Source organism: Typopeltis vanoorti, chromosome 5 (genome assembly GCF_054136105.1).
Source record: "Typopeltis vanoorti isolate ZY-2024b chromosome 5, IOZ_Tvanoo_1.0, whole genome shotgun sequence".
Classification (NCBI taxonomy): Eukaryota; Metazoa; Arthropoda; class Arachnida; order Uropygi; family Thelyphonidae; genus Typopeltis; species Typopeltis vanoorti.
Genome location: NC_143553.1, coordinates 75,405,687 through 75,424,404, shown reverse-complemented (window position 1 = coordinate 75,424,404; position 18,718 = coordinate 75,405,687). Strand labels below are relative to the sequence as shown.

Sequence of the window (18,718 nt, the reverse complement as noted above, 5' to 3'; positions counted from 1 at the left end):
ATTGCAGAGATTGGTTGATAGGCGAAGAAGAGGGGATATGATAGAAACATTCAAATTACTAAAAGGTTTTTATAGGATTGATGCAGGGGAAATGTTTCAGCTGTGTGATAATGATGGAAGAACAAGAGGTCATCTCTGGAAATTAAAGAAGAGTGTGGTTAACAAAGGTGTCAGAACAAGGTTTTTTGCCTGGAGGGTGGTGAATGAGTGGAATTCATTGCCTGACTTTGTTGTGAGCTCTTCATCTGTAAATGAATTCAAGAAGAGATATGACAGATATTGTTTTGCTAGTTTGGGTCTCCCGCGATGAGTCTACTGACTCCATGGAGATACCCGTAATAATAATAATAATAATAATAATAATAATAATAATAATTTGTGCACATTTTTATGTTGGAACATGGTGTTAGTAATAACCAGTCCATGTCCTGAGCAGAAATCCAACAGATATTTGCCATTATTATCAGCTTTGCTCTTTTCTCCAAATTTTCCCAAAATATTTTTGTATATCTCACAATCATTTCCTACTCTGCTATTCAGATCCCCAACAAGGACCAACTTTCCTTTTTCATTGTGTCAGTTGCTTTTTCTAAAGCCTCAAAAAATTCCTCCACTTCTACCTTAGTAGAACCTTCTGTGGTACCATAGGCACAAATAAGTCTCATTGTCCAATTCCCCATTCTGATATTTGCCCACATCACTCTACTTGAGACTGACTTCCATTCAAGAAGATTAGCCTCGTATTTTGTGTTGAATACTATGGCTACTCCTTCTTTTCCTTGATTGTCATTGCCTGAATATAACATTTTGTATTTATTGCTCAGAAAAATCTCACCCGTTTTGGTCTTTTTTGTTTCAGTCACCCCTATTATGTCGATCTGGTACTTATCTAATTCCTCAGCTAGCTCCATTTCTTTGCCATTCAGGCTTCTTACGTTAGTACCGATCTTTAACTCTGGTGATGTTGAGTTGGGGTTTGTTTTCAGATTTGTTCCAGTAGTTGACTTTTCGCTGTTCGCCCTGGTTCCCTGGCGAAAACAACGGGGGCCTTGTTTAACCAGGCAACATGAAATTTTGTCATGTTGTACCATCATTTGAAATTTTGGTTTAACCAATAAGAATACAATTTGGTCGGCTAAATTCCAAATTGCCAGCCCATCCTCGTTCGTTCAGTGTCCAAGTAGATACCCAACAGGGTGCACCACGAGAAGGTGAGGATTGGACATTAGGTCAGAAACCCTGGTCGGTTCTCCGCATTCCTTTAAAGACTATGTGGAGGTCTCCTCTCAGTTATACGGCTTTGACCCTTAAGCAGGAAGGAAGGAAGTCAACTGAATAAATTTATACGGAATAAGAGAGAAATTAGTCAAAAAACTAAATTAGTTGTATACAAGACAGTGGTTCAAACCAATTTTCACTTATGAATTTGAGAGCTGTGTTAGAAATAAAACACTTGACCAAAGAACTAGAGACCACATATATGAGAGTCCTGAGAAAGATTAGAGACATGAACAGATGGCATCAATGGCAATATCATATTAAAAATGAGGATATTAAGAAAGAACTTGACATTGTTAGCATCCAGGAATGTGTTAGCAGAGCCAATCTCAGGTGGTAACATCACTTAAACAGAACATGAACGGAAAGATTAGTAAAACAAGTGTTCTCTGCCAGGTTGGCAGGAAAAAGACCCAAAGGTAGACCAAGACATAGGTGGATTGATACAGTAAAAACTGTCTTAGAAGGCAAAAATATAAGATCTGATAATGTTGGAGTCTTGACAGGTAACAGATTGATTTGGAGGAAAATTGTAGATAGGAAGTTAGTAATGATTTAAGTTTTTCATGTAGCACTATCATATCCTGTACACTCCTTGAGGGTACATATCAGAAATTTGATGATGATATATATATATATATATATAAAAAACATAATATTTTCTCTCGCTACACAACTGGAACTCGCCTTCAAAATGTTTCCTACACATCTATTCACCAGTCTTGCCTTCTGTACACAAAGTGTTCATCTTTTGTAACATATACATTTCATATACAAACACACGTACTCTGCACTGAACAAAGTCTTGTATCTAAGACTCCCCTAACAAAGATGCCTTAGTAGCCAGTTAATTGAAATCCTTTTCTTCTGCAGTAATGTTTATTGCAAAATGTTTGGAATGATTGATAGTTATACACCAGGTTCCATAAATTAAGGAACAAAGAAGAAAATTGCCAGTACTAAAAAAACTGTATGATGAATTTTTATGCAATTTGGCAAAAGCAGTATCAGATGAGAGGTGAAAGAAACACTCATAAAAATTGTAGATTAATAGTTTGATTCAGTAACAAATGGGTACCTTTGTTACTGAAACAAGAGGTCAAAATGAAATTCGAAGTGTCTCAATACGGAATGTGGTTATTCCTCAGAGCAATAGTGCTTACAACGATGTTTTATACTTTTTATAATGGTGTCCAAGAGCCAGTTGGTAATGACAACCATTGCACCTACAAAGCTCTTAAGTCCCTCAAAGTTTTGCAAGGGGGGGGGGGTGAGAACAGCAACACAACTACCTAGAGCATTCCAGACATACTTAATAGGATTAAAGTCAAAAGACTAGGCCAGCCAGTCCATACGTATGATAGTTGATTTGTGGAGATACTGATTCACAAGCTTTGCTCAATGAGGATGAGCATTATTGTCTGGTAGAATAAATGTCTCCTCTATCACACTCTTATGCATATAGACAAACATGGGATTCAGGACCTCACATGTATAAGTTGCAGCATTTGTGGTTCTACTAGGAAGCACAGAGATCAGTGCATTAACCCAACGAGATGTCTCCTCAAACCATCATACTTCCTCCACCATAAGTATTCCTTTCATGGATATTAGGAGAGATGATAAGATGTCCCTGTTTCCTCTCCAGATCAGATGGTTGGTATCACTTTGCAGAGCAAATTGAGACTCATCTGTATGCAATATGACCCCCCCCCCCCATTGGTCTTGGGTTCAATTGGCATGGAGTCTAGTCATCTGAATATTCTCTCCTGTATTGATACCTGGATAAGAGTACACAGACTGCCAGTTCTCTAGCATACAGACGACCTTCATGAAGTTTCTGCATACAGCAGAAGCAGATATCAACACTCCTATAGCTGATTTGGGGTAGCACTCCTGTTTTGGCAAGCAGATAACTGTAGTTATTGGTCAGTGGAATGATATTTGTGACTGTTGGAATTGGCACCAGTCTGTGAATGATGGAACGATTCGCATGCAACCATCTGGCTACCACCAGCTGACTTTGGCCAGCCTCCAGCTCACAACTTGAATTCATCAGTTAAATGATGTCTTGCAGCCAGTGTTCCCTCTAAGCTGTGTGCATGTGTGCACACACACATTTCACAACTAGCGCACAAAGCAAAAAATATGCACACACTAGATTTTCAAGATGAAATTAAAATTTATTAATTAAAGAAGTTCCACCTAAACATTAACCTATAAATTCCTTAAAAAATACGATAACTCGGCAATGCTCAAGCCTATAACCTCGCATTTTTTATTACATTCTCGAAGTTGTAATAAAAACTTATAAATTATTAACAGTAACCCTATTTGAGGCTAGTGATTTGATGCCAAAGTGAAAGGGGTGTGGCTTAAATGTGTAATTTTTAAGTAGCATATAGAATGGTGCACGGTTTGTTTACATCTCAGACCTGACTCATGGAAAATTCCCAAACGTGATTGGCTGATCAAATTAGTTCAAGATCATGACGAATTAAAACAATGGTTTCATAATTTTAATAAAAATAATTAAATACTTTTAAAAACTTAAATTAGAGTACAATTAAAAATATTGTAGCATTTCAAAATTCTCTAATTTTTAAAGGGAATTTTAAAATAGTACACTAAATAATAACATTCGTGTACACGCATTGAGATACAACCAAGTTAATTAAATCTAGCCTCTAGGTATATCTTTTAGCTCTTGTGTTGCCCTCAGCAATGTTTAGTGTTGGTTCAGCTTTTGCCTTGCCAAGTTATTCAGTGAATAGTGTACATTTGTAAATTTATAAAAACAATAAAAAACATTCTTCAAATAACAAAATTGCAAAAAACTGATGCACCATGTCAAATTTAAAGGAAGCAAAAGGTGTGAAGCGAAAACGAAATACTAGCTGCTTTAAAAGTGAATGGCTGGATGAAATGGTGAAAACTGCTATGCCAAAAGCTCATGAGTTGATAAACATTCAGCTGCGTGAAATATTTATATATGATGCTACGATTGGTGTTGTTTGTATTTATTGTCGTGATGCAAAGGTTGCTAGGGATTTTGCTAATGGGAAGAAGTTTGATGTCACTTGGAAGTTGGACTTTTTGAAACGCCATTTGACAAGTAAAATACATCTGGATGGTGTACACAAACTTAAGCAACAAAATTGTTCATTGCCAGCTACAGGAGTATTGTGTATGCTATGTGAAAGTTCAGATGACCGAGAGAGAAAACGATCAAACCCAGAGCAGATTAAAGTTCTTATTGACAGTGTCTTATTAGTTGTTAAGATGAATAACTCTTTACTTTTAGTTCACCATATTAATGAGCATATGGAAAAGTATGTTCTACTCCCAGGCAGTTGGCGAAGCAAAAATTGTGAGTTTGAATTTTCTTAAAACAATCAATTTAATTGTTGAAAATGACATGTTTGAGCAAATTGCATCTGCAAATTTCCACACCTTAACCATTGATGAAAGTACTGATATAACTGTTAACAAATGTCTCATTCTCTATTTTAAGTTTAGACCTAAAGATTGTAATGAATATAAAACATATTTTGGCAGAATAATTCAGTTGCAGGCATGTGATGCCTCCTCCATTGTGTTAGCTATTAAACAGTTTTATCAAGAAAAGAAACTTGATCTCCAAAAAATGGTGATGTTTACCTCTGATGGAGCCACAGTGATGCTGGGCAAAGTTAATGGTGTCGCTGCAAAACTTAAATTAGAAGTTCCACATCTTGTCCAGCAACACTGTGTAGCTCACCGTGAGGATCTGGGGTTCTGTGATACGTGGAAGGAAATTAAACTAATCAGAGATATTGATACATTAATGAGAACAGTGTACACACTCTTTTCTCGTTCCACAATGAAAAGACATGAATTTAAAGAAATTGTCGAGGCGTCTGAAAATGAAGCTATTGCCTTCAGACTGCTCAATGAAGTGCGGTAGCTATCCAGACATTTTGCATTACAGGCAATAATAAGAAACTATGAGGGACTGATCACATATTTTGAAAAAGACAAATCAAATGAACCAGTGGTTAATTATTGTCACAATAAATTAACTAACGTGACATTCAAAGTAGCTGTTATGTTTTAAGTGATGTTTTTGAAGAAATGGCTTCCCTGTGCAAAATCTTACAAAGGAGTAACCTTACACCACTAGACAGTCATCAATTTGCCAGAGGGAAGATTAACAAAATCAGGAATAAGTATTTAGAAGGTGACGCTTGCTGGAGTGACAGAGTAAATGCTTTACTTAAACAAGAAGAGACTGAATGAGTGGATACTAGGCCTATGTTAAATTTTATAAATTGTTTATGTGCACATTTAGAGGACAGATTCCCTGAGAATGAGATACAAGAATGGTCAGTGTTTGATATCTCCTCTATTTCACATTGTGATTTCTCATTTGGTAGTGAACATGTTAATGCCCTTTGTCTTAAATATCATGATTTTCTGGATGATACTACAGAAATAATTAGTCAGTTTAATGATTTCAAATTTTCTGTATAAGAAAAAATTAAATGCAAAATGATATCAAATTTTACACAAATGGTTGTATTTGCTCTTCAAAATGAGCAGTTTTGTGATTTGGCAAAGTTGATGGATATTGGAGGAACCTTCCTTGCATCTAGTGCAGACTGTGAATGAGGTTTTAGTCTAATGAATCAAATAAAAAACCAACTTAGAAACCATTTAGGAGAATGTCATTTGGATATGCTAATGAGAGTGAAAATTTACCAATTATATGGAAATTCAATTAATTTAGATAGTATGTATAAAGAGTGGGTGAATGCCAAAGACAGAAGAGAGAAAAAATAAAGAGATAGAAGCTAGAACTAAACAAGATGAGAATTAGTAATGGGAATATTTTGTTATGTATGTTTAGAGTTATTTGCAAAGCTAGAAAATTTAATTAAAGGCAGTCACTAGTGTTATCTTTTTTTTTTTTTTTACTTTATTTCTTACTTCTAATCAGATCAATATTAAATACACATAAAATATTTATGTTAGCTCTGTGATTGATGTCACACAACTTACTTGGTGATGGTGATAATACACTTAGAATCCTATTTAGTACAGTCGGTATCGTGTTGGCCTCGCATGTGCGAAGTCCCCGGATCGAGTCCTGCCCAAGGCTTGTGAATCGTGATTTCTGAGTGTTTACTGGGGAGGCTACTGCCATGTGTGGGAACACGGTGGGGAATTGGGGTGACCTGGCTGATGTCCCATTGACACCAGAAGATAAAGAGTGAACTAAAATCTTTTAACTTTTTTGCTTAAATGATCAGTATGGTGCAGTATTGGCACCCCTTGCCCAAATTACAGCACATATATGGTTTGGCATAGATTTCACAAGGTGTTGGAATGAATCTACGTCTACAACATACCAAGTTCTTTAACACCAAACATGAAACAACCGTCACCTGCTGGATAAAAAAATCAACATTCCAGGATGGAGTTGATTAGCAACAATCTTCAAATACCCTCTGGAGGACACCTGACTTTCCAGCAGTATCAGGGGACCCATTCTATACCAACAGAACATGTTTCACAACATGATGCCACCTCCAGAACCTTTAGTTATGTTTACAAGGCAAGCTGGGTTCATTACTTCATGGGAATCCTTCTAAACTCTGCCTACCATCGGTACAGAACAAGGAGTACTGTAACTTGTCAGAACAAGACTTTTTTCCAGTCTTCCAGTGTCCAATCATGGTGTTTCTGACACCACTGTAGACAAATTTTCCAGTTCTTCACAGAAATCAGTGGTTTCTGTATAGGCATGTGACTATCAATACTGATCTTCTTCAATTCCCTGCGTATAGTTCAGTGAGATATGGGTTGGGAATAGCCTTCATTAAATGCTTTGGTCTACTGTGGCACACAGAAAATTCTGTTGGTCTATACCAGCCTTCTCAGACGATCTTGTTCCTGGCAGATTGTCTTAAGACCACAGTTACACCTCTTAAACAAGCAATAGGATTAATTTCTCCACTGATTAAACACCCTGGATATATCACCTTTTGAGAAATCAGTGAGCGTTAAAAATTGTGGTTCCAGCTAGATGGGCACCTACAACAAGCCTTTTATTGAACTCTCAAAGAACCTTTGTTTTTCCCATTGTGATCAACATTAATGATGATTACTAACTTGCGGTATTCTTAAATAGTTGCCTAGAACAAATGGTGATGCATGTAACCAAGTATTTTGCATATATGCTGCATGAGTAACATTTATGTACACCTGCATAAAGGTTTCTAATTCAGTGGTCGGTATCTGTATTTGATTGAATGGACTTGAAAAAATGTACTTTTAGCGAATAACAATTTAAATTTGTTTGACATTGTTGTGAAGTGTACCATATGGTAGTAGAATTTTGAAATAATGTAACTTTAAAAATATGTTTGTTTTGGCCTAATGTAAATGGCTGGTTTACTAACCCTCTAGGTTAATTTGTTCACTTTTTTTTTTTTGATGGGAGTCAAAAAACTCTGTTGGGGTGAGATATGTACTTACCAATCAAAGGGTTAAATGATCATTTAAATAAATGACAGTATCAACAATGTTATAGTGCAAACAAAACTCAAAGCTGTGTATTTGATTGAATTGACCTCGAAGAAATGTATTTTTGTGGAACAACAATTTGATGTTGTTTGACATTGTTGTGAAATGTACCATATGGTAGTAAACTTTTGAAATAAAGTAATTTTAAAAAATATATCGCCCTAACGTTATTTACGTTACACTTGACAAGAAATTATGTTCGTATTGTCATCCTTTAGCAGAAAGTAAGCAAACAAATTTGCATATGAATTATCTTCGTGACTAGACTATTTGTATACCAAAAAATGAATGTATATATTGCTATGCATTACGGAATGGCTGACTGATGGAAATCAACTGCTTCTATATACCTGAAATTTACTTTCTGACCAAGAGAAAAAACTAATAACAACTATCTTTCTTTCGGAGTAACTTAATAATACACTATTTTTGCTACTTGTATAACTTATATATGCATATATGACTTCTGATATTGCTATCCATCCCACTGATTAAGAGACCTCAGTCAAGGTTGAAACCAGTCTGAGTAGAGACCCTATGAATTATGGGATACTGGGTCCATTTGAAGCGAAGTCAACTGCAGGGCCGGCTTAACATGGTAAGCAGATAATGTGTCACATCAGGGCACCTTCTTCAAGGGGTACCAAAGTGAGAAAAAAACAAAAATGCATTTTAACATTAGCATTTATTAAATATGGATATACACTAAATATACTGTAATAAATACTGCGACTTTTAATAACATTTAGCAAAAACTGCAAGTTGTTTTTCGCTATGTGTAGTATAGAGCTATCAGCAGCACTAGACAAGCCGGGCATTCGCCTGCGTGTCACATTACGGGGGGTGCCCTTCACTACTGACTTTTTTTTTAATTTTTTTTTTTACATGCAGCGTGCATTCACCAGTTAGGACGTGAGGAGCACATATGTACCTGTCTATTACCTCTATTAAGAAGTGACATTTGGATATTGTTTACAAATCATCGAATTTTGAGTGCTAAACACACAGTGAATGTATAGTTAATTCACAGTGAGGATAAGTAGATTCAAAATTTAACCTAAGGCTTTAGAAATGAAAGAAAAATGTATGCATTTCTTTAAGTATTTATTTTTATTTTTTGTCTTACCAAATTTTTGGTTCAACAGATTTTTATTTCCGAATGGAATTCCTAGACCTGAATTATAAATAAGTACTCTATCTAATTTTCTACTGGTTTGAAAGTTTCACAGACAGTATATAATATCTATTACTTCATTTTACTGAAAGTTTATTTTTCACTTGGTCAGACTATAATAAATTTAGTTTAAGTCTTGATCCAAGTGTGTGCAAACAAAGTTTGCACCTGAAAGTATCTTCAGGACTGGGGTAAAGTGGTACAACACCAGGCAACTCCTTGCAAAGGTGGAGCCAGCTACCAACACTCCTATCTCAGTATCTCCAATAATGCAAAACACATCTCCTTGCAGATATGTATAATGTTGTGCATTAAGGGAAGGGCCACTACCCAGACTAGTTTCGACCTTTATTGAGGTCTCTTCAGTGGGAGCCAGGCCCAAGTGGAGATACCAAGGCAGAAGCATTAGCAAGGTCATCTCCTCCTATAGGAGCTGCCAAACGGTGTGCCACCTTTTTATTAAATTACCCTGGATTTAGAGAAAGATGTTGAAAGTTTATTTTTCACTTGGTCAGACTATAATAAATTTAGTTTAATCCTTTATCCAACAAAAAAGAAAGTTCAGTAGTGTTAGTTTTTTTTTCTTTTAAAAATTCCAAATACGACTTTTGCTGCTGTTGGAAATAACTTTTGTCTTAGAAATACTAGACAATAAGCTTCTCAGGTGGAGGTAAAGGCTAAAAGCTTAGATTACACTCCGTGCTACTGAGAAAGAAAGACCACTTCTTTGGAAGTCACACTAATGAGCCTCAAGCAGCAGTGCATAACACATCAGCAATGTCTTGTTTTGTTTTCAATTATATCCTAAATAGAAATACTGATATTTCTTTTACAGTCTGATACAATATTTATGTCAAAATAATTTCTTAATTTATAATAATCAAAATTTCACTTTTATTATTGAAAACTTATAAATTATTTGATGCAGTTATTTAAGAAAGAAATATTTGAATTAAAAAAAAAAAAATAGGTGCATATGTGTTGTATAAGTGTTCAGCTTTTTTGTTTTGAGGGGGGGGTGAAATAATTTATTTTCAAAACAATTCACGAGAATTGTTACAAAAGTAATCACTTGGGGAGCATACTCATACAATTTTAGTTTAAAATTGTAGTAAAAGTATGGTTACTTTGCCACCTATCTAAACTAGCAGTAAATGTCTTTTTCAAATGTGGCGATTTCTTTGTTGTACTAAAATAAAATGCCAGATAATGATAAGAATAATAAGAAAAATACTTAGTATTTTCTTTCTTATTGAGTGGAGATTTCAGAATGAAGTGCGATTTATAATGTACTTTGTGTTTTTTTGAAAAGAAAGTGCACGTGATTATTTTCTTGCTATTTTTGTCAACTGAATATCGGAAATAATGAGAATGACTAACAGTAGCGGATTTGTAACATTCATGACCTCTTCACTTATAAGACTAAACCTGTGTTACTTGAAGTTCCCTCCATTAGGAAATTCCAAGTCAACATTTTGGTTGTTTCCAAGATACAAGTATATATTCATTTTGGAAGATGTGTTATATAAAATATTGTGGAAATTATTTGTGCACTAATTTCTGTGCTTGTATTAAATAATTGTTTTAAAATATTCTGAAAAAAAAACGCAATCAAGCAAAATTTATTGCAATAAATAAGGTTTGAACATTACAGGTAATCCTCGTATAACGCGGATGTTAAGTTCCATAGAAATACTGCGTTATGCGAGAATCAGATTATATAGAAAAAGTAGGGTTAGGTTCCAAAATCTTTTTTTTTTTAAATTATATAAACAACAATGACATACCCAACAAAAAAATATTTTTATTTAATTCTTGTAATTCATGTAAATTAAGAAAACATATAAACTATGAAACAAATATATAGTATAAACTTATAAAATTACAAATTGTACGTAAACTTCATTGCACATAATAAAGTGCATATTTTAAACGTCATCACTGTCTTCAAAATGAACATTTCATAGATGGTCTTTATTTACAAGTGGCTGGAAGTCGTCATCACTTGAAATCTCTGGGACATTATTTGTATAATTCTCATTGCATACTTCAGCTGGTTTAGTTATCAAGAAGTCAGTAATAAGACCTTGCTCACCATTATGCTGCAATTTTTTATTATGGAGCTAAACAAATATCCAATTGTCCTGTGAATTTTCCGGAACCCTCGTAGAGAGATCACTATCCATAAAATAGCTACCTAATTTTCTTGCCAAGTCCAATCCTTCTGCTAATTTCTCTAAACTGAATTTTTTTAACGGATTCATCACAATCAGAATCTTCGACAGAACTTTCCCTGTCATTTGGTTCAACGTCATCTATTAATTGTACTAGTTCCTCCTAAATTAAATTCATTTCCTCATCAAATTTCACTAATTTCGTTTTCCACCATATTACAAAAGCCCTCTAAGTGGTCATTACTATAGAAATAATTTTTTTTATGAAAAAAAAGCATTACATATTGTATGTAACTCACCAGGAAATAAAGTGCTCAGCTTAAGATGAACACACTTATGATTTTTAATGCGCTTTCCTGGCAGAAAACGAAGACAACTTTCAACAATAATTAGCACTTTACATGGTAAACAATTGATGTAGATGTGTGCTAAAGGTATTTCCCCTAAAATTCGCTACTTATAACTACATGAGCAATACGAGCAGACACAAATTTAACGAAGATAAAATTTGATTTTTAAGTCACGAGGTGAAAAATTTATGAAAAGATAAAGAGTTACTGCAATTTGTAGACCGCGTTATATTGAAACTGCGTTGTATAAATACCGCATTGAATAAGGGTTGTTATAATTTGTAGGCCATGTTATAGCGAAACCGCGTTGCATAAGTACTGCGTTATACAAGGGTTACCTGTACTTATTATTTTACCTTGCACTGCTACGACGTATGAAAATATGCAAGTCATGTTGTTATGCTTACAGATTTAAATATGCTGCTGGTGTTTGAGAACAACTTTGTTTGCTTTCATAAACAAGACATGTTAAAGTGCATTACATTCTTATTTCATGCTAATTTTAAAATAAAGCAAAATTATATTCAGTAGTACTTTAAATGAACTCGCAGTTAAAAAATGAAACAAACTGTTATTATGTAGCGTGCTCATTTCAATAATTACAAATAATGCTGTTTCTTTACAGAAGCCAGATACACACACACACACGAAAATATCTGAGGCATGTCCTATATGGAATTTATTAAAATTTTACGTTTTGAAGAATTCTAATCCCCCCCCCCCCGCGCTGCTACGACCACTCATAGTAAGTGAATTATAAAAAAATCTACTTTCTTCTAATTTCGTATTTCATACTTTTCACAGTACACTTCACATTTGATATGATTAAAGATTTTCATATTATTATCTATAAAGCAAAGTCATCAAAGTGTATCCTTCAGGCAGTCAGCAAAGTATTCTACAAAATTTGATTCTGAACAAAAATAAAAATAACAATCTGGAACATCGACATCACGTTTTTTTTTTGTTTGTTTTTTTCAAATAATTATCTTGAATTTTGAGAACAACATGTATTGTCGACTAAGCGATTAGACAAAACTTAGCATAAAAAATTAAAAATGACATTGATTAGCCAAAATAATGCAATATTTAAGTGAAGAAAGTGTGCAAGAATCTCTTATTTTGTCCTGGCATTAAAAATTGTACAATAAAAGAAGAAAATAAAAATAATTTCTATATTTTTAGTCAATCCAATATAACTAAAAGTCCAGTTACCCAGAATAGAACAAGGAACTACATTTCTTGCTTAACTATTTCTGGTTAAGTGTTCTCTTTAGTGTGAAGGATTATTGCATCTTCTAATGGACATTGTTGTGTCCTGAATAATCAAAAATTGGGACAAAAGATTAATTCTATACAGGAACAACTATCGTTGATTGTAGGCAGAGAATGTTGTGCTTTGGCAAGGAAATAAAATTGTACATTATAACTTTAAGGCAAAACTGAAGAAATGTTTAGCATAAGAAATGTGAGATTTAACCTGTTTGTACAGAGTCAAATAGAGAAATTTATATAAGATTATAATTTAATTAGAGTAGTCCATTGTATGTATTGTATGAATGCAAGTTGAATGTAAGCCAAAGTCCAAGGGTAACACTTTAGTCATCTAGAATAGCGTATGGTCTAAGGGAAAGAGAAATTATAAGGAAAACGAAGCGAGAACGCATTCTTGGAAGAGCGGTAGTGCACGTGGATGAGTGCCGTGACGTAAAAAACGTAGCTAAGCACGAGAATCTCCAAGAAAAGAGGGGAAGAATATAAGGGTCAAGCTCCCCCCCACACGAGGCTTTTTGGTTCCTGTTTCCTGCGCTCGTGGAGTTGGGCAGCGCTCTCTGCCAACGTGAAGATTCTGTGTCAGCCGTAGAAGTCATGTGAGGCCTATCGATATTAGCGAGAAAAGGTTAGCTATTTCTTCATAACAGAGTAGCTATGCCATATCGAGTGACCGGTAATCCAGATGTATGCCTGCGGTACCAGAGAAAGTCCAGAGCGGCACATTGCCTTATCGACTCAGGGAACCAGGCCGTGCTGTTATCGTAAGTGACCCGGAGAATCGCAGAACAAAGGTGCCTTGATGTCCAGATAAAGCTGAGGATAGAACAGAAAGTCATTCCATGGGACGGTAATGTAAAAATGTTAAAGTATCTGAATTCCTTTTAAAGATTTGTGTGAACACTATAGGTTAATTTGTGTATGGACATGCTGTAGAGAACTTTAGAGATTATCCCAATTTGGCGGTGACCTGTCCCTGTTTTGAAGAATGTCTCCCTGAAGGGATCTGTGTTTGAGATAACTGAGATATATTGTGAGATATGTGTAGAAATCAGAGAATGATTGAAGATAATGTTAAATTAAGCCTGAAGTTTGTATGTTTATAGAAATACTGGGGATCTAGTTATTATGCATGTATTCTTGTGTTAGTCATGATATCAGAATTTTACTAGGAAACTGATTACGTTAACCATGTACTTTAATTTTCTCATATATATTTCATAGCATTCGTCTGAATCTAGCCTGTCTTGTGAATTCAAATAGCCACTCATAAAATTACTATCGAACCTAGTGGGAGAGATATATGAATATAAGTTGATTTTTCAGACCACGACTGCATGCAAAGACAAAGCGAATTGAAAATAGTTGAATTAGTGTTAGAAAGTTTATTCCCTGTGTATTACTCTGAGAGAGCCACCTTGGATAAGAGTCTCATCTATCCTATATATTGGCTGGCACAGCAAAATATAAATTCGTCAATATTTAACACAGGCGGATTGTATCAGAGGGTATATTTTAAGGCTACATCCCATACTTAGACAAAGCCCTTATGAGTGAAAGAATTACACGTGACTAAACTTAAGAGCAGCCTGAATTTTAGTTTGTTTAAGGATGGAAGGGAAATAACTGTGTATGAGTGAGTAGTGGAACATACAAAAATTATATAGATAGTAAAAGGCAATAATAACGAAAGAAAAGGATACGCAACAAATGGCACAGCCAATAGGATTTTAATAGAAGAGATTGAAGTAAGAAAGGATAGGATATAATTAAATATACAGCATTGATATAAAATAAATAAATAAAAGAACCATAACAACATGATGGCCAAATTGCACTTCTTATCCATGTTCTTTCAACAGATAACATGCATCTTATCCAGATTTTGCTGGCATATATAGACATCCTGGCAAGTTGGGAGGTTAATATATGTATTTTTCAAAGTACACAACTGTACATAAAAATGTGTTTTGATTTTTTAACCTTTAAATTTCAAGTACATTTAAAAAAAAAGTAAGGGGTGCTCAAAAATTGCATCAGGGCAAGGACCCCTAGATCCAGCACTGGTCAACTGCCTCTACATGCAAGTAGCCTAGTTTAAGTAAAAAGATACTTCATGTGCAAACTTCTGTTTGTTTGCACTTAGATAAAGAATTTTATGGCAAGTATAATTTACTTTGACAAAGAGGGGAAAAAACTTGCTATTTAAAAAAAAAAATGATAAGCATGTATAAATACATTGCTGTCCAAAATCTAAGGATGTCAAAACTATTTCTGAAGATTACAACTACAAATTCAGACGAATCAGCTTCTGGCAATGTGTATAACTAAAAATTTCAAGTAGAAAGCAGGTACATATTAAAAATTTTTGAATTGCACACAAAGAGGTCATGTGATAGCACTCAACAGGATAAAAGGCAAAAGGCTGCATAAGAAAAGTGTGTTTGTAGGAAGCTCTTTTCGTGAAGGAATAAAGTTGCAAACTTGGGTGTCTTGTAATGTCTCAAAGATGTCATCTGGATGATTTCATGCAGGGAAGAATTATTAGAAAGCTTGAAAAAGGAGGCAGAATTACTAATATTACCAGAGTTTGGAATCTCACAGAGTTGTATCCTGGTTCTGGGTAGTTTCAAAGCAATGGAATGTGTTCCAGATGTTTGCTAAGAGGTTACACCTTTGCTCTACCATAGCACATGAAGACAGATTTTTGGTTAGAACAGCAAAATGCAATCAAAACACCACAGCAGGCCAGCATGCAAGTCTGCTCTATTCAAGCACAGGTAATGCAGATATCTCAATGAACTGTGGCAAAATATCTGTGACAAGTAGTCCTATATGCCTGAAGGTCTATAGTCTAAGTCCCTTTATTCACAGCTCATTATAGAGCACATTTTCAGTAGTGTTGTATTCATAAAAACACCAATGAAAATGTGCTCTATGCTGAGCTGCGGATAAAAGGACTTAGACTATAGAGAGTCGTTTTAGGCTTTCCTCTGATTCTAGGTGAAATGGAAATTCTGGATCTAGCATGAAAACTGTACTTCTTACCATCACGAGAATGTTCTTGAAACTGATGGATATGGCAGTGCTGGGGGCATGGTGTGGAAAGGTCTTATGCTTAATGGATGCACTACATTGTACACCAGCAGTGGATATGCATCTCTGAAGACCGAGGATATTAATCGAATTGAGTGGCCAGCATGCTCCCCAGATATCAAACATAGAACACATTCGGGATGCAATGGTAAGACACATTGCTGCTCGAAATTCCCTTCCAAAAAACAAACAAGGCCTTATCTTTGCTCTGAAAGAGGAGTGGGTCAGTCTGCCTCAAGAATTCCTGAATAACTTTGTACGAAGCATGGTATGATGTTGTGAGAGCTGCATCGCGATTTTGGGGTGGACATATTCCTTACTGAAATGTCTCTCTGGCACTGTACATTAATTCCTTAACTACATCCTTACGAAATTTATAACTTTTGCCAAAAATGTATTGCAATTTCTTACACATTTTTTGTGTAATATAATTTATTAGTATGGTAGTCGTAGTAATGAAATTTTTTTCATATGCAGGTAAAAATGATTTGTTCTTAGCTTTTGGACACCAGTATGCATTTAAATTATATAACAATCATACCTCCATGAATCATTCTGGAATAACCATGTTGACCAACATGTGGAGACAGTCAAGAAGAAAAATGCCATAAGAAAACTTTGGATAATTTTCCAGCCCCACTGAATGCTCTGTTAATAAAAAATACATTTCAATTACAGCATAAATTTATTTCAAACAGAAATTCACCAACTCACTAAAAAGATAATGATTAATTAATTTTAAAAAAAAAAGTCAAACGTATTTTTAACTGATTAAAAAAAGGAAAGAAAAAGATGTTAAGATATCAAAGAAAATCAAAAATATTATAAAATAAAGAAAAGAATAGCAATAACTATGCATATCATGCAATAGATGCCACACAGAAATAATTTTATAACTAAAAGCTAGGTGAAACTGAATGAACCATGATTATAAAGTAAGAACTGTGCTTGAAGTCACTAATTATTTATCAGTAAAAAGGTTGTATAAAATTTTTCTCACTAAGAAGTTCTTTAGTAATTTTAACAATAGAAAAAACAATACTTTAACTCAAAAAGTTAAGTTTATAGATTTTGGAAAATTATAGCTAGAATAAAAAGCACTTAGGATTTTTAATGGAAATACTGATTAAAAATATTAATGAAAAAAGAGATCCCTTAAGAGTCAAGGCTAGTAACTAAGAAGAGACCTCCATAAATCTAATAAGGAATGTAGAGAACCAAATGCGATCTCTAATTTAATATGCCTTCCTGTTATATACCATTACTAGTTATCCATTTGTATGCTGAAGGAATAAAGAAAGGGTTAACAATTTGAAACTTTTGAAGCCAATGAAACCTTATTATACATTAACTAAATATATGTTATGATGCTTCCACATAATTTGATATCATGGTCTTCTTTAACAAATAACATGGTGGTATTTGACCACATTATGTGGTCAAATGCCAAAAAGAAATCTATTATGTTATCGATTATGTTATTGATGACAGTGATGTGTCTAGATTGGTCCAAAATAAAAGCTAGTCACTTTTGTTAGTTAAAGATAAAAATGAGTACCCCAAGTAGGGTGGGGGAGGGAATAAAATTTTAAAAAAGGTCAGACTTTAACGACTCTCAGATATGAACTGCATTACTGAAATACACACACACAGCATTATTGGAGAAAAAGACAGTTTGATAAGAAGAACTACAGCAATCCCTCGATTAATGCGTCTCCTATTAGTGCTTCATTTTTTTTCTATACCCAATTAATGAGCCTCTAAAATTCGATTAGTGTACCTATATACACCTTAAAAATAAATGTTACAGATTTTAAAAATTTTCTCTCTATGCATTTTTTATGGCTAACTATTTTAACATATCGCTCACCAGGACAAAATAATTTAGTTATTGATTTAAAAAATTTTACAAAGTTATCTTTTAATGGCATACTACACTATTTCCATGTACAGTATGTTCCAAATTTACCACTAAGCTTTATGTTGTCTGCTAATTACATAGCATTTTGCTGATCTTATCTCATGCCTCCTTTACAATTTATTTCCTTACTTTTTTATTTTCAAGTATTTTCCCAACCTTTAATCATAATTAAAAGAATTAGTGAGCAAAAAAGTGAAAGTGTGAAAAAGATTTGAAAAGTAATCTCATTGGAAAAAAAACTTGAAATAATAAAGAAAAATGAACAAAGTGAGTCCAGAGCAAAGATAGGACAAGAACACAAAATGGGTGAATCAACCATAAGAGCAATTTTAAGCAAAGCTTCTGAATTACAATGATAAAGGTGAGGCTGCTTCAAGTTCATGCATACAAACCACTCAAAATCAAAGTATTATAATGATTTAATTAGAGAGACTTCTTTCTACATGGATCGAAGATTGTAACCAAAAATGGATCCCGATAAGCACTGACCTTATTAAATCAAAAGTATTAAGTCTCTTTGCAACCTTGAAAGAAAGGGCTATCAATGATGGAAAAGAAGAATTCCACACTACTGCTGGGTAGTTTGAGTGTTTCAAAAAGAGAAATAGCCTACATAATGTCGAATCACAGGCGAAGCTACAAGTGCAGATAAGGAGGTGGCTGCAAATTATCTGGAGATTTTGAAGAAAATTGTGGAAGAAGGGGGCTACTGTGACCAACAAATATTTAATATCAATGAAACTGGCCTTTTTTTGGAAGCGAATGCCATTCAAGACTTTACTGGCCAAAATAGAAAAATCTCAGCCTGGTTACAAAGTCAAATAAAATTACTGCTAGCAATGTGAGCCATTTGGAAGTACATTCTTCCACATTGTGCAAATGATTT

General features: G+C 34.3%; 1 protein-coding gene across 1 annotated transcript in view; it reads right to left on the bottom strand.

Moving 5' to 3' along the window:
- por (Protein-serine O-palmitoleoyltransferase por) overlaps window positions 1-18,718 on the bottom strand; it is a 277,914-nt gene that overhangs the window by 92,136 nt on the left and 167,060 nt on the right. Inside the window, exon 7 of the mRNA XM_090393431.1 lies at window positions 16,453-16,559. Within this exon, the coding sequence (XP_090249557.1) occupies window positions 16,453-16,559 (107 nt within the window). The remainder of the gene's footprint in view (window positions 1-16,452; window positions 16,560-18,718) is intronic.